This window comes from Crinia signifera, chromosome 5, assembly GCF_055691185.1.
Source record: "Crinia signifera chromosome 5, ASM5569118v1, whole genome shotgun sequence".
Classification (NCBI taxonomy): domain Eukaryota; kingdom Metazoa; phylum Chordata; class Amphibia; order Anura; family Myobatrachidae; genus Crinia; species Crinia signifera.
This window is the reverse complement of record NC_139221.1, coordinates 208,673,949-208,694,189: the sequence shown is the minus strand read 5'-3', so window position 1 is coordinate 208,694,189 and position 20,241 is coordinate 208,673,949. Positions and strand designations below refer to the sequence as shown.

General features: G+C 45.2%; 1 protein-coding gene across 1 annotated transcript; it reads right to left on the bottom strand.

Moving 5' to 3' along the window:
* Positions 1-1,415: 1,415 nt before the first annotated feature.
* On the bottom strand, positions 1,416-16,699 carry SFRP4 (secreted frizzled related protein 4). The gene is made up of 6 exons (XM_083186324.1): positions 15,752-16,699; positions 14,802-14,882; positions 14,507-14,572; positions 7,048-7,246; positions 4,010-4,073; positions 1,416-2,116 (listed from the first exon to the last, which is right to left on the bottom strand). Exons 1-6 carry the CDS (start codon positions 16,182-16,184, stop codon positions 1,937-1,939), a joined length of 1,023 nt encoding a protein of 340 aa, XP_083042450.1. The 5' UTR covers positions 16,185-16,699; the 3' UTR covers positions 1,416-1,936.
* Positions 16,700-20,241: the final 3,542 nt, after the last annotated feature.

The window sequence follows — 20,241 nt, the reverse complement described above, 5'->3', positions numbered from 1 at the left end:
TCTCAGGTACCACTAATATACTGACAAAAATAAGTATACTTCTCCTTCCATGAACTATATATCTTATGTGGCCAAAAATCCCTCTTATTTCCACATTGAATTATCAATGCTACCTTGAGCTTTTAGGGCCTAGTTCAGGTTGGCTCGCTAAGCAGCGGTCATTCACCCGGCTGAACACCCCCCCCAAAGACCTCCGCCAAATCCCCTTGGTACCATACAAAGGGATATGACCATCAAATGATTTCTCTCCTTCGGTAGTAAAAGTTAGTGATTGTTTTTTGCCGATTACCGACCTATATCGGTTGGATGCGCACTGCCGCAGCTCTTTTGCTAAATCTGATCTTACATGCTGCATGAAAGTTTAGAAGATTTAGCAAAATATCCATAGGCACACACATGGGATCTTAAGATAAATGTTTGGTAAAGATCTGCTCTTGGCTGAAATCTGATTTCAAGGCTAATTGATGCGCAAATCTTAAGATCACAGATCTTTCTAGTGTGTGGGCACCTTTAGTCAGCTCCCAGTAATGCACTGCTGTTGCGCAGTCGGTGTGCCTCAGCTCCAGATGCTCAGCACCATTAAATATTGTCACAAGAAAAAAAAAACACATGCCAACCACAGGGGGCTCTAGAGAGGGGTGTGGTATGGGGCTCCGACAGTCAGGATGCCGACAGTCATTAGCCCGTCATCGGGATCCCGACTGCCCGTATTCAGAGAGCATGGCGAGCTCAAAAAAGGCCCTTGCAGGCTCGCTGCGCTCGCCACGCTGTGGACACAGTGCCTCTCTACGTGAGCCATTTATTCTATTCTCCCACTATGGGGGTCGTAGACCCCCATGAGGGAAAATAGTGGGTGGCCGTCGGGCACCTGGCTGTCGGCGTTTTGACAGTCGGGATCCCGACGTCGGGTAAATGACTGTCGGGATCCCGACTGTTGGGAACGCATCCAACACCCCTAGAGAGAGGGGGACCCAGGGGTACTGAGTACCCCCTTAATCCGACCCTGGCCTTATCTCATTCAAGTCCACTGCATTTATGGCACTTTTTTACTTTACCAATCCTTTATTTCTTACATTCAATCTACCCTTCAATCTTTTTGCATCCCTTTTTGTCACAATATTCTTTTTGCTTACAAAAGATGTGATCAAATCTATTTTTCATTTTTGCCAAATTTTTCCCTTACAAACTGTAGAAGTGGATCAGTGGAGAACAACAACCAATAAGCTTCTACCTATCATTTTTTTAATAGACTCTTTTCTCCAATCTTTTTACTGCTTGATGCACATCAACCCGCAAATAACCAAGATTTTTTTTATCCCATGATTTAGCACAAATATTCCTGAAGTGCACAGATTATATCAGAAATATTTTTATTATCATAATTGTTAAATTCATTTAAACAACAGAGTCCAGCCTGTAGTACAATAGTATTAAACTAATATAGTATGTAATATGTTAAAAGTTAAAGCATACTCAAATGTTGAACAAACTTCTCAAATTCCATGTGTAACATACCCACATGCTTGCTGATCCATAAAGCAGAAAAAAAGTGCAACAAACTCAATGTATGAGGTTTATACAGGTTGATATCAAAGGAAATAATGAGAATACTCTTCACCGATAGTATAACTGTAAATTATTGAGTCATATTTTGTTGATAATTGTGGTGCAAATACTTAACCCCACAATTGCTCAATGTTTCCATAATACAATTTTTTTTTTTTCAGTACAAACCTAAATTCTTTGGTTTGTAGTGGTCAAAGTATAAAAAAAGCAAACATTGGTATTTAAAGTGCAGCAAATAAAAAGTCAATGCAGATTACTGTATCACCATTTCCAGGTTGATGGGTTTACAGACAATACATTCTGCCACTGTAGCCAGCTAGTGACTCTCATCATGCATAGAAAATGTCTTTCAATAGGAACATAGCACAGCTCAGGCTCGCCTGTCTTTTTGGTTATTCTTGGGCTTAGCATTCTTCTTGGGCATCCCAGGAGGAGGGTTGTGTTTCTTTGGGATTGTCTTTGATGGGCCGCTGCGACCAGTGCGACTTGCATTTCTCATTCTTTCCTGCATCGTTTTCACTTGTTGCTCTTGTAAAGTCTGCTCCCATCTCTTAAAAATAATTCAGTTTAGAGTATTACTTTTATTAATAATGTATATTCAGTATGCACATCTTTTTCTTTTGATCATTCTAGCAATACTCTGATTATAGCGATCATTTCCAAGGCACAGTAATATAGTAAGTACAGTAAAGATGCCCATACACGGTGCGATCAGATGTGATGCGCGCTCCCGCAGATCGCATTGCACGCAAAACGCATGTGATGCGATCCAACACATAACGGGTGCGATCATCGCACCGTGTATGGGCACCTTTAGTAAGTAGTTTTTAATTAAAATGTAATTTTAATTTATGGCTCATTTCATAAACATGTTGCATCAGCTACAGAAAAAAAAATAGCCTCTCTACGGTGCCATAGTCTACTGCGAACGTGCAGGTTTCCGAAAACATGGCGCCTGCCATGTTTCAGTGACTAAACACTACTGCACATGTCTGGAGGCCATTTTTCCTGTGATTTTTGGCCGCAGCTGCAGTGCTGACTAAACACAGGTGCAGTCAGGGCTGTCAGCAGAAATTGTGGGGCTGGGGACTAACAAAATAGGCAGGGCCGCCTTCCCTTTCTCGCATGCCTAGTGAGACCTCCGGTGTCTGCAGCACTGGTCGCCCTACTCAATATCTACATTGCTTCAAAAGGAAATGTGAACTTTGTTTATGACATAATTATACTTTACAGACTTCAGTCCTGGGCCCCCTTTCTATCTGGGTGTAGACAATACTCCCCTGATGTGCTGCCCTGGGTGCAGTCTGGGCTCCCCTGCTCCGCCCACATTGCACCATTATAGAAGCGCGGATGGTTGTGTTTGCTATCAAATACTAGTTCCTTTATAGTGTTAAACATCTCTTATAATAGCATATTTATAAATTCATTATGTATTTGTGGTTTTGCTGTGTAACAGATACAACCATTTGATGAAATGACCCTGATAAAACCAGTTATACAGTTAGTAAGCAGTAACTAGTAGGTAGATGTTGTCTGACAGTACCAACACGTGCCACATGGTCACATGCCTCACGTGCCTGCAGGGCCGGTGCTAGGGGGGGAGGGGGGATGATGCGGTGGCAGCCGCTGAGGTTGATAGGGGGGGGGGGAAGCCGCTCACCTGCATCCAGGGGGATTCCTGGATTGAGGTTGCTGGGGAGAGTTACAGGCAGCCACTCACCTCCATCCAGGGGGATTCCCTGCTCCCAACTACCGCCCTCCAGTAGCCGACGCCCCAGGCAAATGCCTAAAGCTGCCTAGTGGTGGCGCCGGCCCTGCGTGCCTGGGGAAATGGGAAATTCACCACTGGATACTCCAATAACATGCTCATAAACTGGACAATCTTCATGCAGATTAAGTCACTGAGCGGAAACTCCCAGCACTTTCAATGCTCAAAATATCTCTGATACCGTGTGTCTGAATAACAACATGCACCTGAATGCGCCTGGCTTCGCCGCTAGGCTGAGCAGCCAGGGAGCTGTCGATCATGTGCGCAATTCAGCAAATAGCAGAAAAAATTTTGTGCACATCGTGGGGTGGAACACGGCGAGCAGGGCGGCCTTGCCCTGTGCTGGCTATCGCCGGAGGTTGCAGTTTGCATAATTATGTTGACAAAGAAAGTGAATGACAATATAATAAAGAAATGTAAAGGGAAAGTCATAAATGTTACCATACTATTAAACTACTGCCCCGTACACACTAGCTGATAAGCAATATACAGTAGCTCAATTTGGCACTACTGAGCTATATCGTTCATTAATGCCCATCGTTACCGCCCCCCTCCCCGCTGATAATGGCAGTGGCGGAGATTGTACAGTGTGTACACACTTTAACAGAAAGATATCACCGGCAATATGGCTTGCATAACCTTAGAGAATCATAGACAATAAAATATATTCCGTACCTTGAATCTTTTGTTTAATTGGTCTTTCCATTTTTCAACTAAACAGCCATCAAGAAGCATCATCCTAGGGGCCGAAAATACTTTTGTAAACGCTTATACATATTAAATTATGACATTTTTCACTACTTTTAATTATCATAAATATACATCTACAACAACCAAAGATGGTCATAACTGACATTTGTACAAAACTTGAAAAATGATAGTGTCCACGCAGGAGGAGTTGTGTCACAACTTTACTGCTACAAAAAAGACATCAAGAACTTCTATGTAAACCCTCTACTACAGTGTTTTTCAACCACTGTGCCGTGGCACACTAGTGTGCCTTGAACTGTTCTCAAGTGTGCCCCCAGATCTTGAGATGCCCAAACCAGTTTACAGCCACCACCAGTTCAACTGTTATTTATTTATTTATTTGTTCTCACTGCAAGGAAAATTCCCGGGTCTAGCATGTCGACCCGGTAATTTGCCTTTTAACACAAGTTTTTTTTCAGTGTGAACGGGTCAACCCGTGTCAAAATTCCCAGGTCTCCAACCCTTCTTTTTACCCGTGTTTGAAATCCGGATATGCAGACACGGGTTGACCCGTTAGCACTGCCAAAAAAAACTGTGTTAAAAGGCAAATTACCGGGTAGAACTGCTTCACCCGGGACTTTGCTTTAGCAGTGAGAACGGGGTATGGCACCGCAGTCCCATTAAAATGCCGGGTAAAAGCCGTGTTGTTCACACTTGCAGTGTGAACATGGCATTACTGGGCTCTTCTTTTCAAGTAAAGAGCCAATGTATTTTATTTTTGTTACCTGTGGGGACCAGTGTGATGTTTTTTTTTTTAATATGAGAGCCAATAGGCTTGTTTTTTCTCCCGTGGGGGCCAATTTGTTTTGCCCTGTGGGGATCTCATGGTGTTCCTTGGCAATTTGAAAATCTTATTTATACCATGTTCTCACTGCCAGTGAGAAATACACGGCTTTTCCCCGGCATTAAATTGCCGGTGACTGTAGGGACGGACCCCCGTTCTCACTGCAAGGCAAATTCCCAGTAATTTGCCTTTTTAACACGGGTTTTTCTGCAGTTTTTCCTTTAGCAGAAGTGATTTCAGTAGTGTAGCAGGCTGATTGATTATACCCAGGGGTTAAAGTGAGGGGGAACGGGGTGAAACTGAGTTCCACCACCTCTAATGGTGAGGTGGAAAATGTTAACCTCCACATTGGCCCTGCACAGTAATTCTCACAGAAAAGCATTCTAGTTTGCAGGGGGATGCCAAAAACCCTTCCACTGGCCCTATCTCTGCCTAATGGGGGGAGGGATGGGGTGTAATTAGGTAGCATAAAGAAATGAGTTCCCCCACCTCTGCATGACCACTTTATGCCCTGATTATACCATCTGTACATAAGCATGGATATCCTTACAACCTGGACTTTTAGTGATACTTAAGGACTCAATATAGGAAACTACATAAATCTTGACCCTATGTCAACATTTATGCCCTACAGACAGGCTGCACAGCTGCCGAGAGCATCCTGAAGATGCCGTACTTACTGATGCTGGTGGACCTGCTCCATCAGCGTGCCATCATGAATTTAGGTAGTGTGGCAAGGTTGTCTAATGATGGCAATTTCAACTGAATCACATATAGATTACTAGAGACCCTTGCCCCTGAAGATGGAGAATCCTATCCAGTGGCGGCTCCTAACTGTATTCTTTGGGGGCTGTCGTTAGCTTCTGCTGTCCGACCCCACAGGACACTCCTCCTGTTGCGCCGCTGGTGCGCCGTTAACATTGGTGCTTATGCACACTAGCCACTAGTTGGGGGGGGGGGATCCTGTCATTGTTGGCACACATGCTCACTGACTTCTATGGGCTGCATCCAAACCCAAACCCAGGGCCGGATTTGTGCCTAGGCCCGTGAGGCACCGGCCTCAGGGCGGCACTAATTAAGGGCGGCAGGCAGGCTGACATTCTGTTAAATGGCACAGCGGGTGGGCAGTGGCGAGTGACGAGCGCCGCCGCCGCAAATTATCCTATGTCGGCGGCAGCGCCGCTCATCACCCGCCACTGCCCACCACTCTGCCATGCATTACATCACCGCTTAGTGGCTGGATCCGACGGTCCCCCTGCGCGTCCGAAAATGGCTCATTGCTGCCGGCTCCCGCCCATTGGCTACTCCACACACACAGTCTATTGGCTGCTGTGTATCCAGCAGCTGAGCTGATTGGCGCGCAGATCCTTCCTGCGCTCAGTCAGTCACAGTGTGTGAGCCGGAGAGAGACTGATGGAGACACTGTGCTAATCACTGTACTAATAAGTGCCTCCCTCCGGGTCCTCCGTACAGTGAGCAGTCCGGAGTGCTTAAAAAAATATGAAGGTGGGCTACAGTTAAATTTTTATGAAATATATAAATAACAAAATATATATTCATTTATGATTACATTAAAACAGGGTTGCCGACCCTCCCGGAATTACCGGGAGGATCCCGAAAATCTGGTCCTCCTCCCGGCCCCCCGGAAAGGTGGGCAACCCTCCCGGATTCTGGGGGACCCCCACGCCACCCCCCGATTGCGGCGTCTTCCCCATACCTTTGGATTGAAATCCATCAATCCGCGGGTCTCAGAGGAGGGGGCGGAGCTAAAATTGCGTCCTTTTAGCCCCGCCCCCTCCACGTAGATCTGTGAATTGGGGTTTTTACCATCCTGGGGGCGGGGCTTAATGATGTATAGCTCAAGCCCCGCCCCCCGAACTGCAGCTGGAAGTCTCCTCTCCGACAGAAAAAGTCGGCAACCCTGCATTAAAATAGGGGGGGGGGGGCAAAAAATGTTGTGCCTAGGGGCGGCCTGGCCCCTAAATTCGCCCCTGCCCAAACCCCACTGGTCTTTAGCGCCTTCCTGCCACCCATCCCTCCGGCTGCTTGGGGATTTTTCCTGTGCTGAAATTTGTGGCCAATCCGCCCCTGGGTGAGAGCGGATTGGTTGGTTTATCACTCCATTTGATCACTTTTCAAGGCTTAGTACATCTTGCCAATAGAAACTGACATTATTTACCTTGAACGCCACTGGTAACACATGATAATCACATCTTGGTTGGGAAATAAATGCGGACACTGGCAAGATGAATTGGTAATTAGAGGAACTTGGGTCCTGGGGATCGTTGATGAAGACTTCAGTGTCTCTCTGACTTGAACTACTGTGGTTATTTCATTACAGTTGCTTCTAGTGACACTTTTAACTTTTGCATGAATTACTGGAAAGTAGATGATAAGAAGTAGATATAAAATGACTGTAAATGATATTGTATAGACATGGGGCATTGATGCCGTCACTTCAGTATTTATTAGGAAAGTGTGTATAGTATAGGAAACAGTGCAGCATTCACTGAAAATCATTACAGATGGAAGAAATGAACTCTGATTTCATTGACCAATATAAAATTACTCCTCACTTGGCTTCTAATAGTCATATAATTTACAGGAGGCATTCCATATTATCTCACATATATTTTCAAAGAGACCAAATCTAAAAACTTTTTTCATCAAATATACAGTAGCATGGTTCTGAATAATCCATTTGTAATGGCATGTACATAATCACCATTTTCCCACTTTGTAAAATAGAGGTTTTGTGACTAGTGATTTCTATTTAACTCCATTATTTGGCTCCAAGACCTACAGTAGGGCAAAATGTAATAATATTGAATGGGTACGAATGCATCCCTTCATACCCATTTAATCTTAACTACAGTACTGGGAATGCCGCATCGGCTGATTCACTAACTGCCAAATTTGTCTGATTTGCTGTATTTATGTGCGGCAAGTTCAAACAAATTCAACGGGTCTATGAATGAGTACACCATCGATAGAACGCCGCCGTATATGGCCATGAGTTCTATGATGGTCAGCTAATTTACTAACATTTGTACTGATGAATTTATCCAGGAATTCAGTACAAAATACAAATGGAAAATACACCTTATTTTCCATCTGTATGTTGATGAAGCCGACTGATCCGTGCAGACTTCTCTGTGTAAAACTAAGAAAAATAAATAATTAAAAACCCTGGTGTGGGGGTCCTTCCCACACGCATAGCCAGCCCTGGGCTCTTTAAGCCAGTGCTGTTTGCAGAAATACAGGTGGAAAAATGTTGGGGTTCCCCTGTATTTCTGAAACCAGCACCGGGCTCTTGTCCTGGTTACAAAAATGCAGGGCACAAAAAGAATAGGGGTCTCACATATTTTTATAACCTTATAATCTTATTAATATGACTAAAGGCGATGATTGCACCTGTGGGCTGGATCGAAACGCAACGCATGCGATTTGCGTGCGATGCAATCCGAGGGCAGTATATGCTGCACATACTTTTTGTATTGTGCGATGAGATGCATCACATTGCATGGTGCTATTGCACCGTATATAGGCACCATTAGGCTTAATATGGAAAGTAAAGGCAAAACAAAAGTTCATACAGGATGAATATATTTATGATAAAAAAAAATATTTGTCTAATGAACTCTTCACAACTATAACTGCAATACCTCCGTGGGAAGGGTATGGATCATTGGGTAGACAAGCAAGTAGGTCGACATGCATTTAGTCGACACCACTAGGTCGAATTGCATTAATGTCGACATGCCGCAAGGTCAACATGACTGAAGGTCGACATGGGTTAGGTTGACAGGGTCATTAGGTCGACATGGGGAAGTTTGACAGTCAAAATGTCGACATGGGATTTTTCTGTTTTTTTGTCCCGAATATCGACACAGTCGACATGGACACTGAAACATAGCACTGCGTCCCCTCGCATGGCTCCCTGCACTCGCCATGCTTCAGGTACGGTGCCTCGCTATGCTTGGCACACTATTTTATTCTCCCACCACGCCCTAGTGGATGGTAGGGCATGTAATACTGCCTGTCGGCACAAAAAAAAAGTGAAAAACCCCATGTCAACGTAATGCTTATGTTAACCAAATGACCCTGTCGACCTAACCCATGTTGACCTTCAGTCATGTCAATCTTAATGCATGTCGACCTAGTGGTGTTGACCTAATGCTTGTCGATCTGTTTGCTGTAGACCTAGTGACCATATTCCCAGTGGGAAGTGCAACATCCACTGCATTTCAATTTAAGTCCGGATGCATTAGCAAGTTGTCTCACTATTGTCAAGGTGCCCATACACGTTGCGATATGTGTGCTGTGCGTTTTGAACTTCATTTGTGCCGTGCGATTTTGGCACTTGTAAGGGGATGCGACGCAATGTACTGTGCGGGTGCGGTGCGATGCGTTTTTAGCCTCTTTTTTTTTTTTTTTAGTTTATAGTTAAGTAATGGACATCGCATGTACTACAAAACTGGTGCAATGCGATGTAGCACAAAAAGTACTGCCTGCAGATACTTTTTGTGCTATACAATATTGTACCCTCGGAGACGCGCATCGCATCGCTTCCCCGCAGGTACACGGTGTGATTTTAACCGATGCGATGCGTTTTGAACTTTAAAAGTTCAAAACGCATGTTAAAATCGCAACGTGTATGGGCACCTTGACTTAATCATTCTCTAGCAATATACCATACATCAGGGTGTAGTAGAAGCAATTTCTCAATGTTAGAATCTCATCATGCTTTGCATGTTTACTTCCCATAAAGATCAGTTGACATTCTTTCACATATTTCAGATTTAAATAACAGCTCATAGAAGGCTCATGCAATGTGTGCTTTTGTATCCATTTCTGGTTTGGAAGTGCACTGCATATAGTTACAGTGTATTTTAGCTATATATAGTCCAATATTACCATGCAGAAGTACATTACCGTAGTACCATATTATTCTGCAGAAGTACATTACACAAATATCTAACAGGACTTTACAGTTGATGTACACATCATTAAAGCTGCATAAACCATTAAAGCTGCCTTTTGGCTAAGATAAAGTGAAGTATCTGTTCTTATCAGTTGGGTCTGGACCAGCCCCTGTAGATAATAGAAAAAGGCTGGATTAAGCATCGTGCTACTTAACTGAGGAATCTGGGAGCCTCATGTTCTGGGTAAGTGCAAGGTCTTGCTGAGTATCTACACCCTGCTGGGGCAGGGAATACCATTCTTTCCACCGATAGGGAGGGGAGAATCATTGGGCTGAGTAGTTGGGGCTCTTGTTCGGGAGTCTATAGCAGGGGCTGGCTGGCAACTTTCAGCCTGGGGGGCAGCACAAGCAAGTGGCCCACCACCATCGCCATCGTTTCACCACCCTAACCTCTCCCTTCTCCCCTCTAGTATGCAGCAAGGATTAAACAATCATACTGTACACCAGAAACGCGGATAGTGCATGCCAAAGGCACGTTGCAAAAATTTACACTGTAATGCCACACTCCGTAATGCCCATTACACATAAGCCAACACCAAAATACCCATTAAACATAATGTCACACACCATAATGCCCATTAAACATAATGTCACACACCGTAATGCCCATCAAACATAATGCCACACCGTAATGCCCATTACACATAATGCCGCACACTGTAATGCTCATTACACATAAAGCCAACACCCATTAAACATAATAATGCCTATTACATATTATATATACCACATAACTGCTGCTTACCTACATGTTCACTGTCAGAGGTATATTGCTCATTGTCATGGGTTACATGCTTATTGCCAGACAGTTTATGTGGGTGCCGGACGGGGTCCCGACAGTTGGAATCCTGACAGTCCACGACCCCCATAGAGGGAGAATAGAATAGGTGGCAAGCGTAGCTCGCCACCGTGCCCGCAAGGGGCTTTGTTGCGCTAGCCACGCTGTCTGAGACCAGGCAGTTGGAATCCCGACGTCGGGATAATGACTGTCGGGATACCGACTGTCTGTGAATCATACCACCCCTGTTTATGTACATATGACCGATGCAGTATACTGTATGTATATATGAGAATGGTATTGTATGAATGTATATATGTATGGAGGCAGTGGATGGATGTATGAATGTGTATATACTTTATGAGAGGAAGTAAATGGATGGGGGGACATACAGTAAAGGGGGGATGTCAGACTGGGGGACGTACAATGAAGTGGGTCAGGCCTGTTGCATAGTATATTTCATCTTCCAACAGCGTAACAGACCCTCTCTGTATATTTTTTATTTATTTATTAGCAGTTTCTTTACAGAAATGAATATGTGGGGTGCTGGGAAGAGGGTATTTGGGGGAGCAGGGGCGGTATTCTGCAGCTTTGCCTAGGGTGTCTATAACCCTTGCACCGGCCCTGCCTCTGTCACCACTGAACCTCTCCATCCCACTGCCCCTCTATGCCCGTTACCCCTGCACTTCGCCCCATTTGTCACCACTGCACAGCCCACATTCACCCCTTAACAGCTATCACCATACCCTTATGCCCATACACTACTCCCCCTGTCCACCCACACACTACTACTGCCCATGTCTTCCCACATGCACCCCATACCCCTCTACCCCCAACATACCCTACTCCCCCTATCTCCTACAAACACTCTATATACCAACACCTCCTGCACTTCAGTTCCTGTCCCCCAATATACACCCCATAATAACCCTCTATCCTGGCCACAGACCCACTCCACTGATTGTCCAACATACACATGCCATAACATCCCCCATCCCATATGACCATCTAATAGCCACTGACAGTCCCTAACATTCCTGTACACATCCCATAACACCCTCCTTGCCCCCTTTCTTCATATACCACATTACCTCCTTTATATTTGCTGTCGTGGTCCCCTCTGGTAGCCACATTGTGGGAGCCGGGCAGGAGGTTAGCTGCGGCGGGCGGCTGGCAGCTGGATCTGTTCATCGTCCTGCAGCCTGCGCAGGCTGTACGATCACAGACAGGTCAGAAGTCAGCCGTCACAGCCCGCACTGCAATGGCGACTGTGACGGCTGTAACTGTGCTGGGGGAGACGCCGCTGAACTTTAGTAGTAAAAAATAAAAGCGCACAGAAACGTTGGCCGGCCCTGTGGCTAGGGGTTCCTTACACAGCGTGCCAGCGCTACCCAAATCTGCACTTCCGGGTAGCGCTGGCTGCACTGACAGACACTAGAGGTATGGCAGTACCTCTAGTGTCTGTCTCCTCCAAGTCGGAGCCATTTTTGGAGGGGCCATCGCCTTACAGAAGGCTGACTGTGGCTGGACCCGGAGGCGGAGGCGGCGACAAGATGCATTGCACATGCACAGAGCCGGCCCAGCCTCAGCAAGTAGATACAGGCCTGGGGGGCATTTGGCACCCTGCCCCCCGGGCCAAGTCCGTCACTGGTCTATAGACTCTGAGGGAGAGTCACTCGAAAAGCCCGGTCTAGTATCCAATCCAAGGAAGACAGGAAAAGCTGGGACTGAGCAGATTGCTCTCTGGTCCGTGGGTTTACATGTCACCCTCGGCCAGAGAGACAGCGAAAAGCCCAGCCTAGTACTCAGTCCCTGGGAGAGGGGAAATGTCAGGAATGAGAAGGTGTTTTCTTCCACTTCAGTTGGTCTATTTGGCCACTGTGGGGGAGACTCATCGAAAAGCGCGGTGGAGTATTCATTCCCATGCCGGGGGCCGGAAAGGGCCTGCTGGTGGAGCAGAGATACACTTGGTCGGACGCTGACAGGCTGGCTGCCTGGAGTTTGAGGCTGCACTGTGCCCCTGGGGAAACTTGGAGGTGCCTGAACCTGCACGGGTGATCCCCATCATCATGCACAAGTATGGCACTTGCACTGCGCACTTCCTTTTAGGCTAGCGCTTCACATCCTAACCCTGGCCTTTTGGCTGGGGTAGGACAATTTTTCACACCCCCACCACGGCCTTCTGGCTGGGGTCTCTTTATTTATTTATTTTCCCTCTCACGTTTGTCACATTTCATGTTCTTTGTTTTCTATAGTTTGTCACTGTTTTTTTGGGCCGTGTGGTTGACCCTTGACCTCTCCCCAATGTACCGAAGCTCTCATCCTTTTGGGGTGAGAGCTTCGGTCCCTCGAGGGCGACACCGAGCCGCAAGGCAGAGGGAAGCCTACTGCGGGTCTCTCCAAACCTTCAGGTGCAGAGGATCCACCGTCCTAACTCTTCAGGGTGTTGAGTAAAGAGGGTCTCTCTAAGCTTCGGCGAAGAGGACCCACCAATCCCTTTTTCCCCCTCTTCGGCCTTATGGCTGAGAGGGGTTAGTGGAGTAACTGGGCCCTTCTCCTTTGGGAGAGGGTCCATTCGATCGCACAACCCCCTATACGCTGATTTAGGTCACAAACTGAGTGGTGGGAGCACACCTCGGCTCCCTGAGTTTCTTCAAACTCAACAGGCCTGGATTGTAAGCAGTCCCAGCTAGGGATGGCTATAGAATATCGATAATTTGAAATCATTGATGGTTTAGGGGCGATGTTGAATTATACTTGCCTACTTTAAATTTCACCTCTCTGGGCGAAGCCCGGAGAGGCAACACGTCAGGGGGGTGGGGGCAAGGCTGACCACTTGGCCCCGACCCCCCATGCCGGAAAACGCAGTGATTCGTAGGCCGAGGAGAGGGGCTTAAGTGCCGCGAAATGCAGCGATTGCGTCATTTAAGCCCCATCCCCTCACCGCGGACCCGCCATTTGTGGTAATAAAACCAGCGGGCAAGGGAGGAGTGGGGGCTACGAACAGAAAGCGGGAGACTTGCCCACCTTTCCGGGGGGCCCAGAGGCGGACCCGATTTTCGGGAGGCTCCCGGCCATTCCGGGAGGGCAGGCAAGTCTGTGTTGAATACTTTTGCCATCAATGTGGGAGAACCAGATGGTTTCCCTACATCGATGGCAAAGGAGAACCTGTTTTTTTTTCTTTCAATGTGTTGGCACACTGAGCATAGCTCTGCCCCGGACACCCGGAAGCCCCGCCCGCACATTTTGATTGGTCCTCGGGCCATTCAGTCAAATATAATGTATAACCATCGATAGCTAAAATTATCGATGGTTATTCATCACATAGTTTCTGACTATCGATGGCTGCGTGCAAAATCGCAATCGATGGCAACTACATCATTGGCCATCCCTAGTCCCAGCATGCTCTGTCAGTTGATAGCAGACAGGGTATGCTGAGACTTGTAGTTTTACAACAACTGCACAGTTTCTGGTTGTCCAAGCTTGGCCTAAGTGCCTAATTCAGGTTGGTTCACAAAAGCAAAATTTCTCTCTAATGGACCAAACCATGTGCACTGCAGGTGGGGCTGATGTAACGTGTGCGGAGAGAGTTACATTTGGGTATGTACAGTAGTGTTCAGTCTGAAATCTAAACTGCAGTGTAAGAATTAAGCAGTCAGTATATACCCTGAACAGAAACAATATAACTCACCCAAATCTAACGCTCTCTGCACATGTTACATCTGCCCCACCTGCAGTGCACATGGTTTTGTCAATTGCAAACCAAGCAGAATCACCCCCTAATGGTGGTAAACACCATAGCTTTGCTGAGATACTCTTCTACCCCATTTTTTTCTCTGAATGTACTGTATGCATATGAAATGGTAAGTCACTTACCATAGCTGTAATTTTTTGCCAGGTACATTGTTAGGGTAGGTTTAATTGTTGTGCATTTGCAACGATCTGAAGAGAAAAACAGACACGTCCTTACAGTATGAAAATGAAACATTCAGGCATTAAAGGCTACTTCAGAAATGAAAAATAAATGTATTTTCCCAACTAGACAAGAGCGTCTCCGACATGATGAAATAAGTTATCCGGTTTATACCAGGCACATCTGACAGTCCTGCATGTGGTACAAATTAGGATAAATAATATAGTATCAGTTATCACAAGAAAATACAGACTTTACCCATGTTTAAACTTTTGCAGTGATTCATTCTTGGTCTTTCTGGGACTATGACATCTTGTGTAAACTCCATCCACTTTATATCTAAAAAGAACAAGCCATCATTTGCCAATGAAAATAACTGCACCATGCCAAACACACCAGGAGTAACTTGAGTCTTTAAATACACCTCTTGAACCGGACAAGATGATTTCTCCACATCTGCAATATAAATACTTTTAGTAGTCTTAAATAAATCTTTCTTAGGAACTTGTGTTTTTCATGGCTATATTACATTATTGTTTTAATAACTTTTTTTATATTTTAATAAAGTTGCATAACTATATAAAGGAAACCATTACACTGCGTGTTCCAATTCTAGGTGTCCAAACTAAACAAAAACAAAACCCAAAAAAACTTGATGGTCCAAACAATTTCCTTTTTAGCTGGTCCAGTTATTTAAACAGGTGCTAAAGTCATTTCCTCTCATTAGCACACCCAGGAATGTATGTTTCTTAGCATGCAGAACTAAAACAGCGTTGCCTACCTGACCCTCTCCTTCAGGGAGAAAATGCTCTGTTCCTGGACTTCCCTGGTAATGTAGGATTGCCAGCACCTGTGGGTAGCTAGGTAATTGATAAGAAAGGTGTTTCACCACAGGTGCTGGCAATCCTACATTACCAGGGAAGCACAGGAACAGAGCATTTTCTCCCTGAAGGAGAGGGTCAGGTAGGCAACCCTGAACTAAAATAAAAACTAACTGGTTGTTATTTGTTTCATCTTTTTTTAAATCAATGTTATATAGTCCACAGGTACAATATGACTTGTATGTTACTTTGTACACATGTAATAAATATAAGTAATAAAACTATTAGTCGAACCATTTCATTTAAAAGTGGTTTATAAAAAGTAAAACATTACAAAAAATAAGTTACAATCCTATTGACAAAACATCTCTGCTCCCTTTACAGTACCTTCAGGGATGTCAGTTACTATGGCTTCAGGAGCAATGCACACTCCACGGTCATAGACTGGAAGGTCATCACATGCCAGGTTATCTGGCCAGCTGTGGTTGTATCTTTTCATGATCGGCTCACATCCATCCTTAGCTCTTTGGCACACGGACTTACAAGGCTTAATTGGGTCATGGAGGAACTCCAGGGTGCAAATAGGGGCATACATGGCACAGAGGAAGAAGCTCAGCACTGGGCTGCACTTGATGTCCACCAGCTCCTGGTACTGTTCTATGGCCAGTATAGCGTTCTCCTGGGTGCTGTGGTGAAGGTGGTTTGGCATTCTGGTGATATTCCAAGGCATGTCTCTGCACAGTGGGATTCTAACGGTCTCACAGGGGGCAGAGTGGACTCCCATCTCCAAAGCACAGAGGGCAGCTATAACCAGCAGCATCTCTGCAGTGGATCCTCTGTGCTTCTAAAGTAATTACTAGCCAGGTTAGGTGTAGGAGATAATTCTTAGCTTGATGCGAACATGGAAACAGCGATGCCAGGCAGTCCCTTACAGTGGTAGATTACAGGCTGAGAAACGTTTTCCCTCCAGCTTCCCAGGCTCCACTGCAGATAAGCGTGGACATTGTACAGCCACCTTTATAGCAGTGCCACCAGTGACGTGCAGCATTTCCACTTCTTACATGACTGCATATTTCAGTTTTTCCCTTTGTCAGACACAATTACATCATCCCTATTCCTTTACTCCCAGGGCGACATCACTGACATTCACTTTATTTTCGAAGATAAATTGGAGCCTTCTCCTGACTTTCTATCGCTCAGTGGTGCAGCAACAACCGTGGTGCCTCTGCCACCTGCCCCAGCGCTGCAGATCTTACACCAGCAGCTTAGAAGAATAAAGTGTTCCTATAATAGCAGAGTATATAATATTACCTTTCATCACTGTCTCCGCCCTCTCCTCGCTTATAGCGGGCAGGAGTTCATGTGCTGGATGTATAATGTGCATCTCGTTATATTCAGACCCGGCTCACCACTAGAGGGAGCTGTTATATACATTACAGATATCAGGCATTTCTGCTCTGCGCTCCATGCATACAGTATATACTGTCATCTCACATGCAGATTTGCAACACTGCTGATGAACAGGTTACAGAATAATAAAATAATTAAAATCTAACAAGAGCCCCCCAAAAAAAGAATCATATCTGGATAGATGAATAGATAGTAGATTAGCTATACAGACAAAAAGATAGACACAGGTATATACAGAAGTCTTGTTTGCTTTACTGGGTGTCCGGACTGATCATAGACTGACTCATCATAGTCATATGGTCAGTGGCATAACTACTGTAAGGCAGCTCCAGCAGCCGCTTGAGGGAGCAAGCCACAGCAGGGTCTATGTGGGCGCCGGCACCTGATGGACGTACTGACATGCTGCTGCCTACCGATGCCCACTGGCTGAGCACCTGAGATGAGTCAGCCGTAGCGCTGATGTGGCCATGGCAGAGATGACAAATACCTCCACTGATTCAATTGACTGTACAAAGAGCCGGCTACTGGCTACTGTGTACAGGATGGGCGGGCGGATGGGTGTGCTGGGGCGGCCTGGGATGAGTCAGAGCCAAGGGAAGCAGCAGTGTTTGCTGGACTCTCTTCCTCTCTCCTGCTTCAGCTACTCTGTTATGTGTGTGATATCATCACGAAGGGGAAACATGCTGAAGAGGAGCCTCCAAAGTTTTAGGCAGGGGGGAGCAAAATTTATAGTTACGCCACTGCATATGGTTGACCACTAATAGTCGACAGGGTCAAAAGGTTGACAGTCAAAAGGTAAAAAGGGTTTAAAGATAGACACACAATAGGTCGACAGGGTCTAAAGGTTGGCATGGTCAAAATATCGACATGGAAAAGGTCGACGTGCATTTTTTTTACTAAATTTTCAGCCGACGTGTGCTGACAGGCGGTATTTCATGCCCTACCATCCATTAGGGCATGGAGGGAGAATAAAATAGTGTGCCGAGCCCGAAGCATGGCGAGCACAACAAGCCATGCGAGGGGACTCAGTACACTTAGACAGTGTCCATGTCGACCTATGTCGACGTAGACACCCTAAAAACTCATGTCAACCTTTTTCCATGTTGACCTTTTGCCTGTCGACCTGTTACCTGTAGACCTTTAGACCCTGTTGACCTTTTGACTGTCCACCATATGACTGTCTAGTAGGAGTGAGTCTATGTTTTATACCATAACCGCTTTATTGTATCAACCTTTAGAGATGGTGTGTGACTGGTCCCTGGACCATTATATTCAACTTTAAAAGCTTGTCAAAATGATGGCTTCTGCAATGTACAGTACCTCCAATATCTGTCTTCACAGCTCCCTCTCTCCATAACCAGCATGTTTGACTCAAATCGGTGTCTCTGCAAAAATTGCTTTCACCTTCTGTTAATGAGTATATAACACTTGTTGTTTTGTACGGCTTGACAAAGGGGCGCAGCCCCCGAAATGTTGCCACAGCACTTAATAAACCAGTTTGGTTTTCATTCATACCATCTCCGAGTGCCACCTGTTCTGCCCTTGTGTATATATATAGACTAGGAATAGATAGGCGGCACTCGAAGACTTGTGAAAAAATGCAAACAGTGTATTAAATCACGATCAACGTTTCGGGGAGAGTTTCCCCTTCATCAGGATAAGTGAACAGTGTAAACAGCACGCTATATATACAGTATCAAACCCTTACCCCTCTCCAATCACGTATCCACCGCAGCATCCCCGCAGCTCTGGTCCAGTGGATAAGGACATTTTTTTCACAGATCCGGTAGTATCGATGGCTATACACATGTATTATCGTTACATCGATGATTTGTATATAATGTGGAAAGATCCCATTGAGAAATTAGACGAGATTGTGAACTGCCAGAATCTATCAAACAGTCCCATTAAATTCACACTCAACCACAGTAGAGATGAGATCTGTTTTCTGGATCTTAAAATCAAACTTGTCAACGAAAAAATTGGAACCTGTTTGTATTCCAAGCCCACAGACAGGAACACGCTGTTACAACACAGCAGCTTTCACCCACAACCTTCCATCACTGGGTTTCCTTACTCTCAATACTTGAGGGTGTGTAGGGCATCCAGTTTGGTGGAAGATAGGGATGTACAACTGAACATTATGACAAAAAAATTCCTGGAAAGGGGATACCCCAGAAAGGAATTGAAGAGAGCTCATCACCGAGCATTGACACGATCTCGTGAAGAAATTCTCCGACGTGTCCCCAAAAAAAGATATGTCCAAAACGGTACCGTGTGTTAATGTATAGAATTCAGAAAGCAGATACACAGCCAAAAAAGCTAAACAGTTGTGGCCCATCATAGCTAGTGATCCAGATTTAAAATCAGGGGTTTTATATACTTCCCAGTTACACCAGAGGAAGAAACATCCGTGATTTTGTGGTCAAGACAGAAATAATTACACCTAAGCCTGAGGCTACGCATTTTCTTGGTCACAAGAACGGATGCTTTAAGTGCCTGGGGTGCACCACGTGCCGGTACATGGCAGTGGGTGATTCCATTACTCACCCCCATACAGGAAAGAAAATCCCCATAAAATGGCCACTCACGTGCAGTACAAAATTTGTAGTCTATGCTATAATTTGCCCATGTGGGATGTATTATATCGGGAAAACTGAGTGTCCCTTTAAAATACATATGGCACAGCACAGGCTGGCCATCCGGACAGCATTGGAAAAGGGCACAGGAGATCAACCTGTGGCCCGTCACTTTGCTGAGTGCCGGAGGTGACAGCATCTAAAACTATATATATATATATATATATATATATATATATATATATATATATATATATATATGTATATATATATATATATGTATATATATATATATATATATATATAGTAAAGTATGGTCTCCATCGGTCGGCCATCAAAGCCGCATTGATGGGTAACCCGATGGAGCAGCCTGTAGCAGCCCATTTCAGAGAAGCTGGTCACCAATTGTCAAGCTTACGATATAAAATTGATTATATCCCCCCCTTATCTAGAGGTGGTGATCGAGCCAACCTCTTATTCAAACGTGAATCATTTTGGATTCACACGTTACAAACTGTGTCCCCAAAATGTCTCAACGAACGTATTTCATGGAACAGCATTATGCATTAAATAAATAACATTGACTGTGTATGCACTAAATGTCTTTCTTAATGTCGGCAATATATGTTGTGGTAGACCTGCATTGATAGCCTTTTAATTTTATGTTACAGGTGGAGCCGCATTGCTATGGTTGCGGTGACGCTAGATTACAGCCTTATGAATATTCAACAGTGGATGACGTCACTTGGGAGCGACTATAACGCCCCAGTGAAGCGTGCCGCCCTTCAACCCGGCTCCGACTGCGTGTCACTTACGGTGGGGGATTTAAGGTGAGCTATTTTATGTTTGTATTACTTGATGTACACTATATCTGTTTGTGGAGTGTCA

Coding starts and splice junctions, on each gene's coding strand:
- SFRP4 (XM_083186324.1), bottom strand. CDS start 16,184: ATGCTGCTGGTTATAGCTGCCCTCTGTGCTTTGGAGATGGGAGTCCAC. Junction 7,247..14,506: donor GGCAAAAAATTACAGCTATG/GTAAGTGACTTA, acceptor TCTACTTTCCAG/TAATTCATGCAAAAGTTAAA. Junction 2,117..4,009: donor AATTAAACAAAAGATTCAAG/GTACGGAATATA, acceptor ATTATTTTTAAG/AGATGGGAGCAGACTTTACA.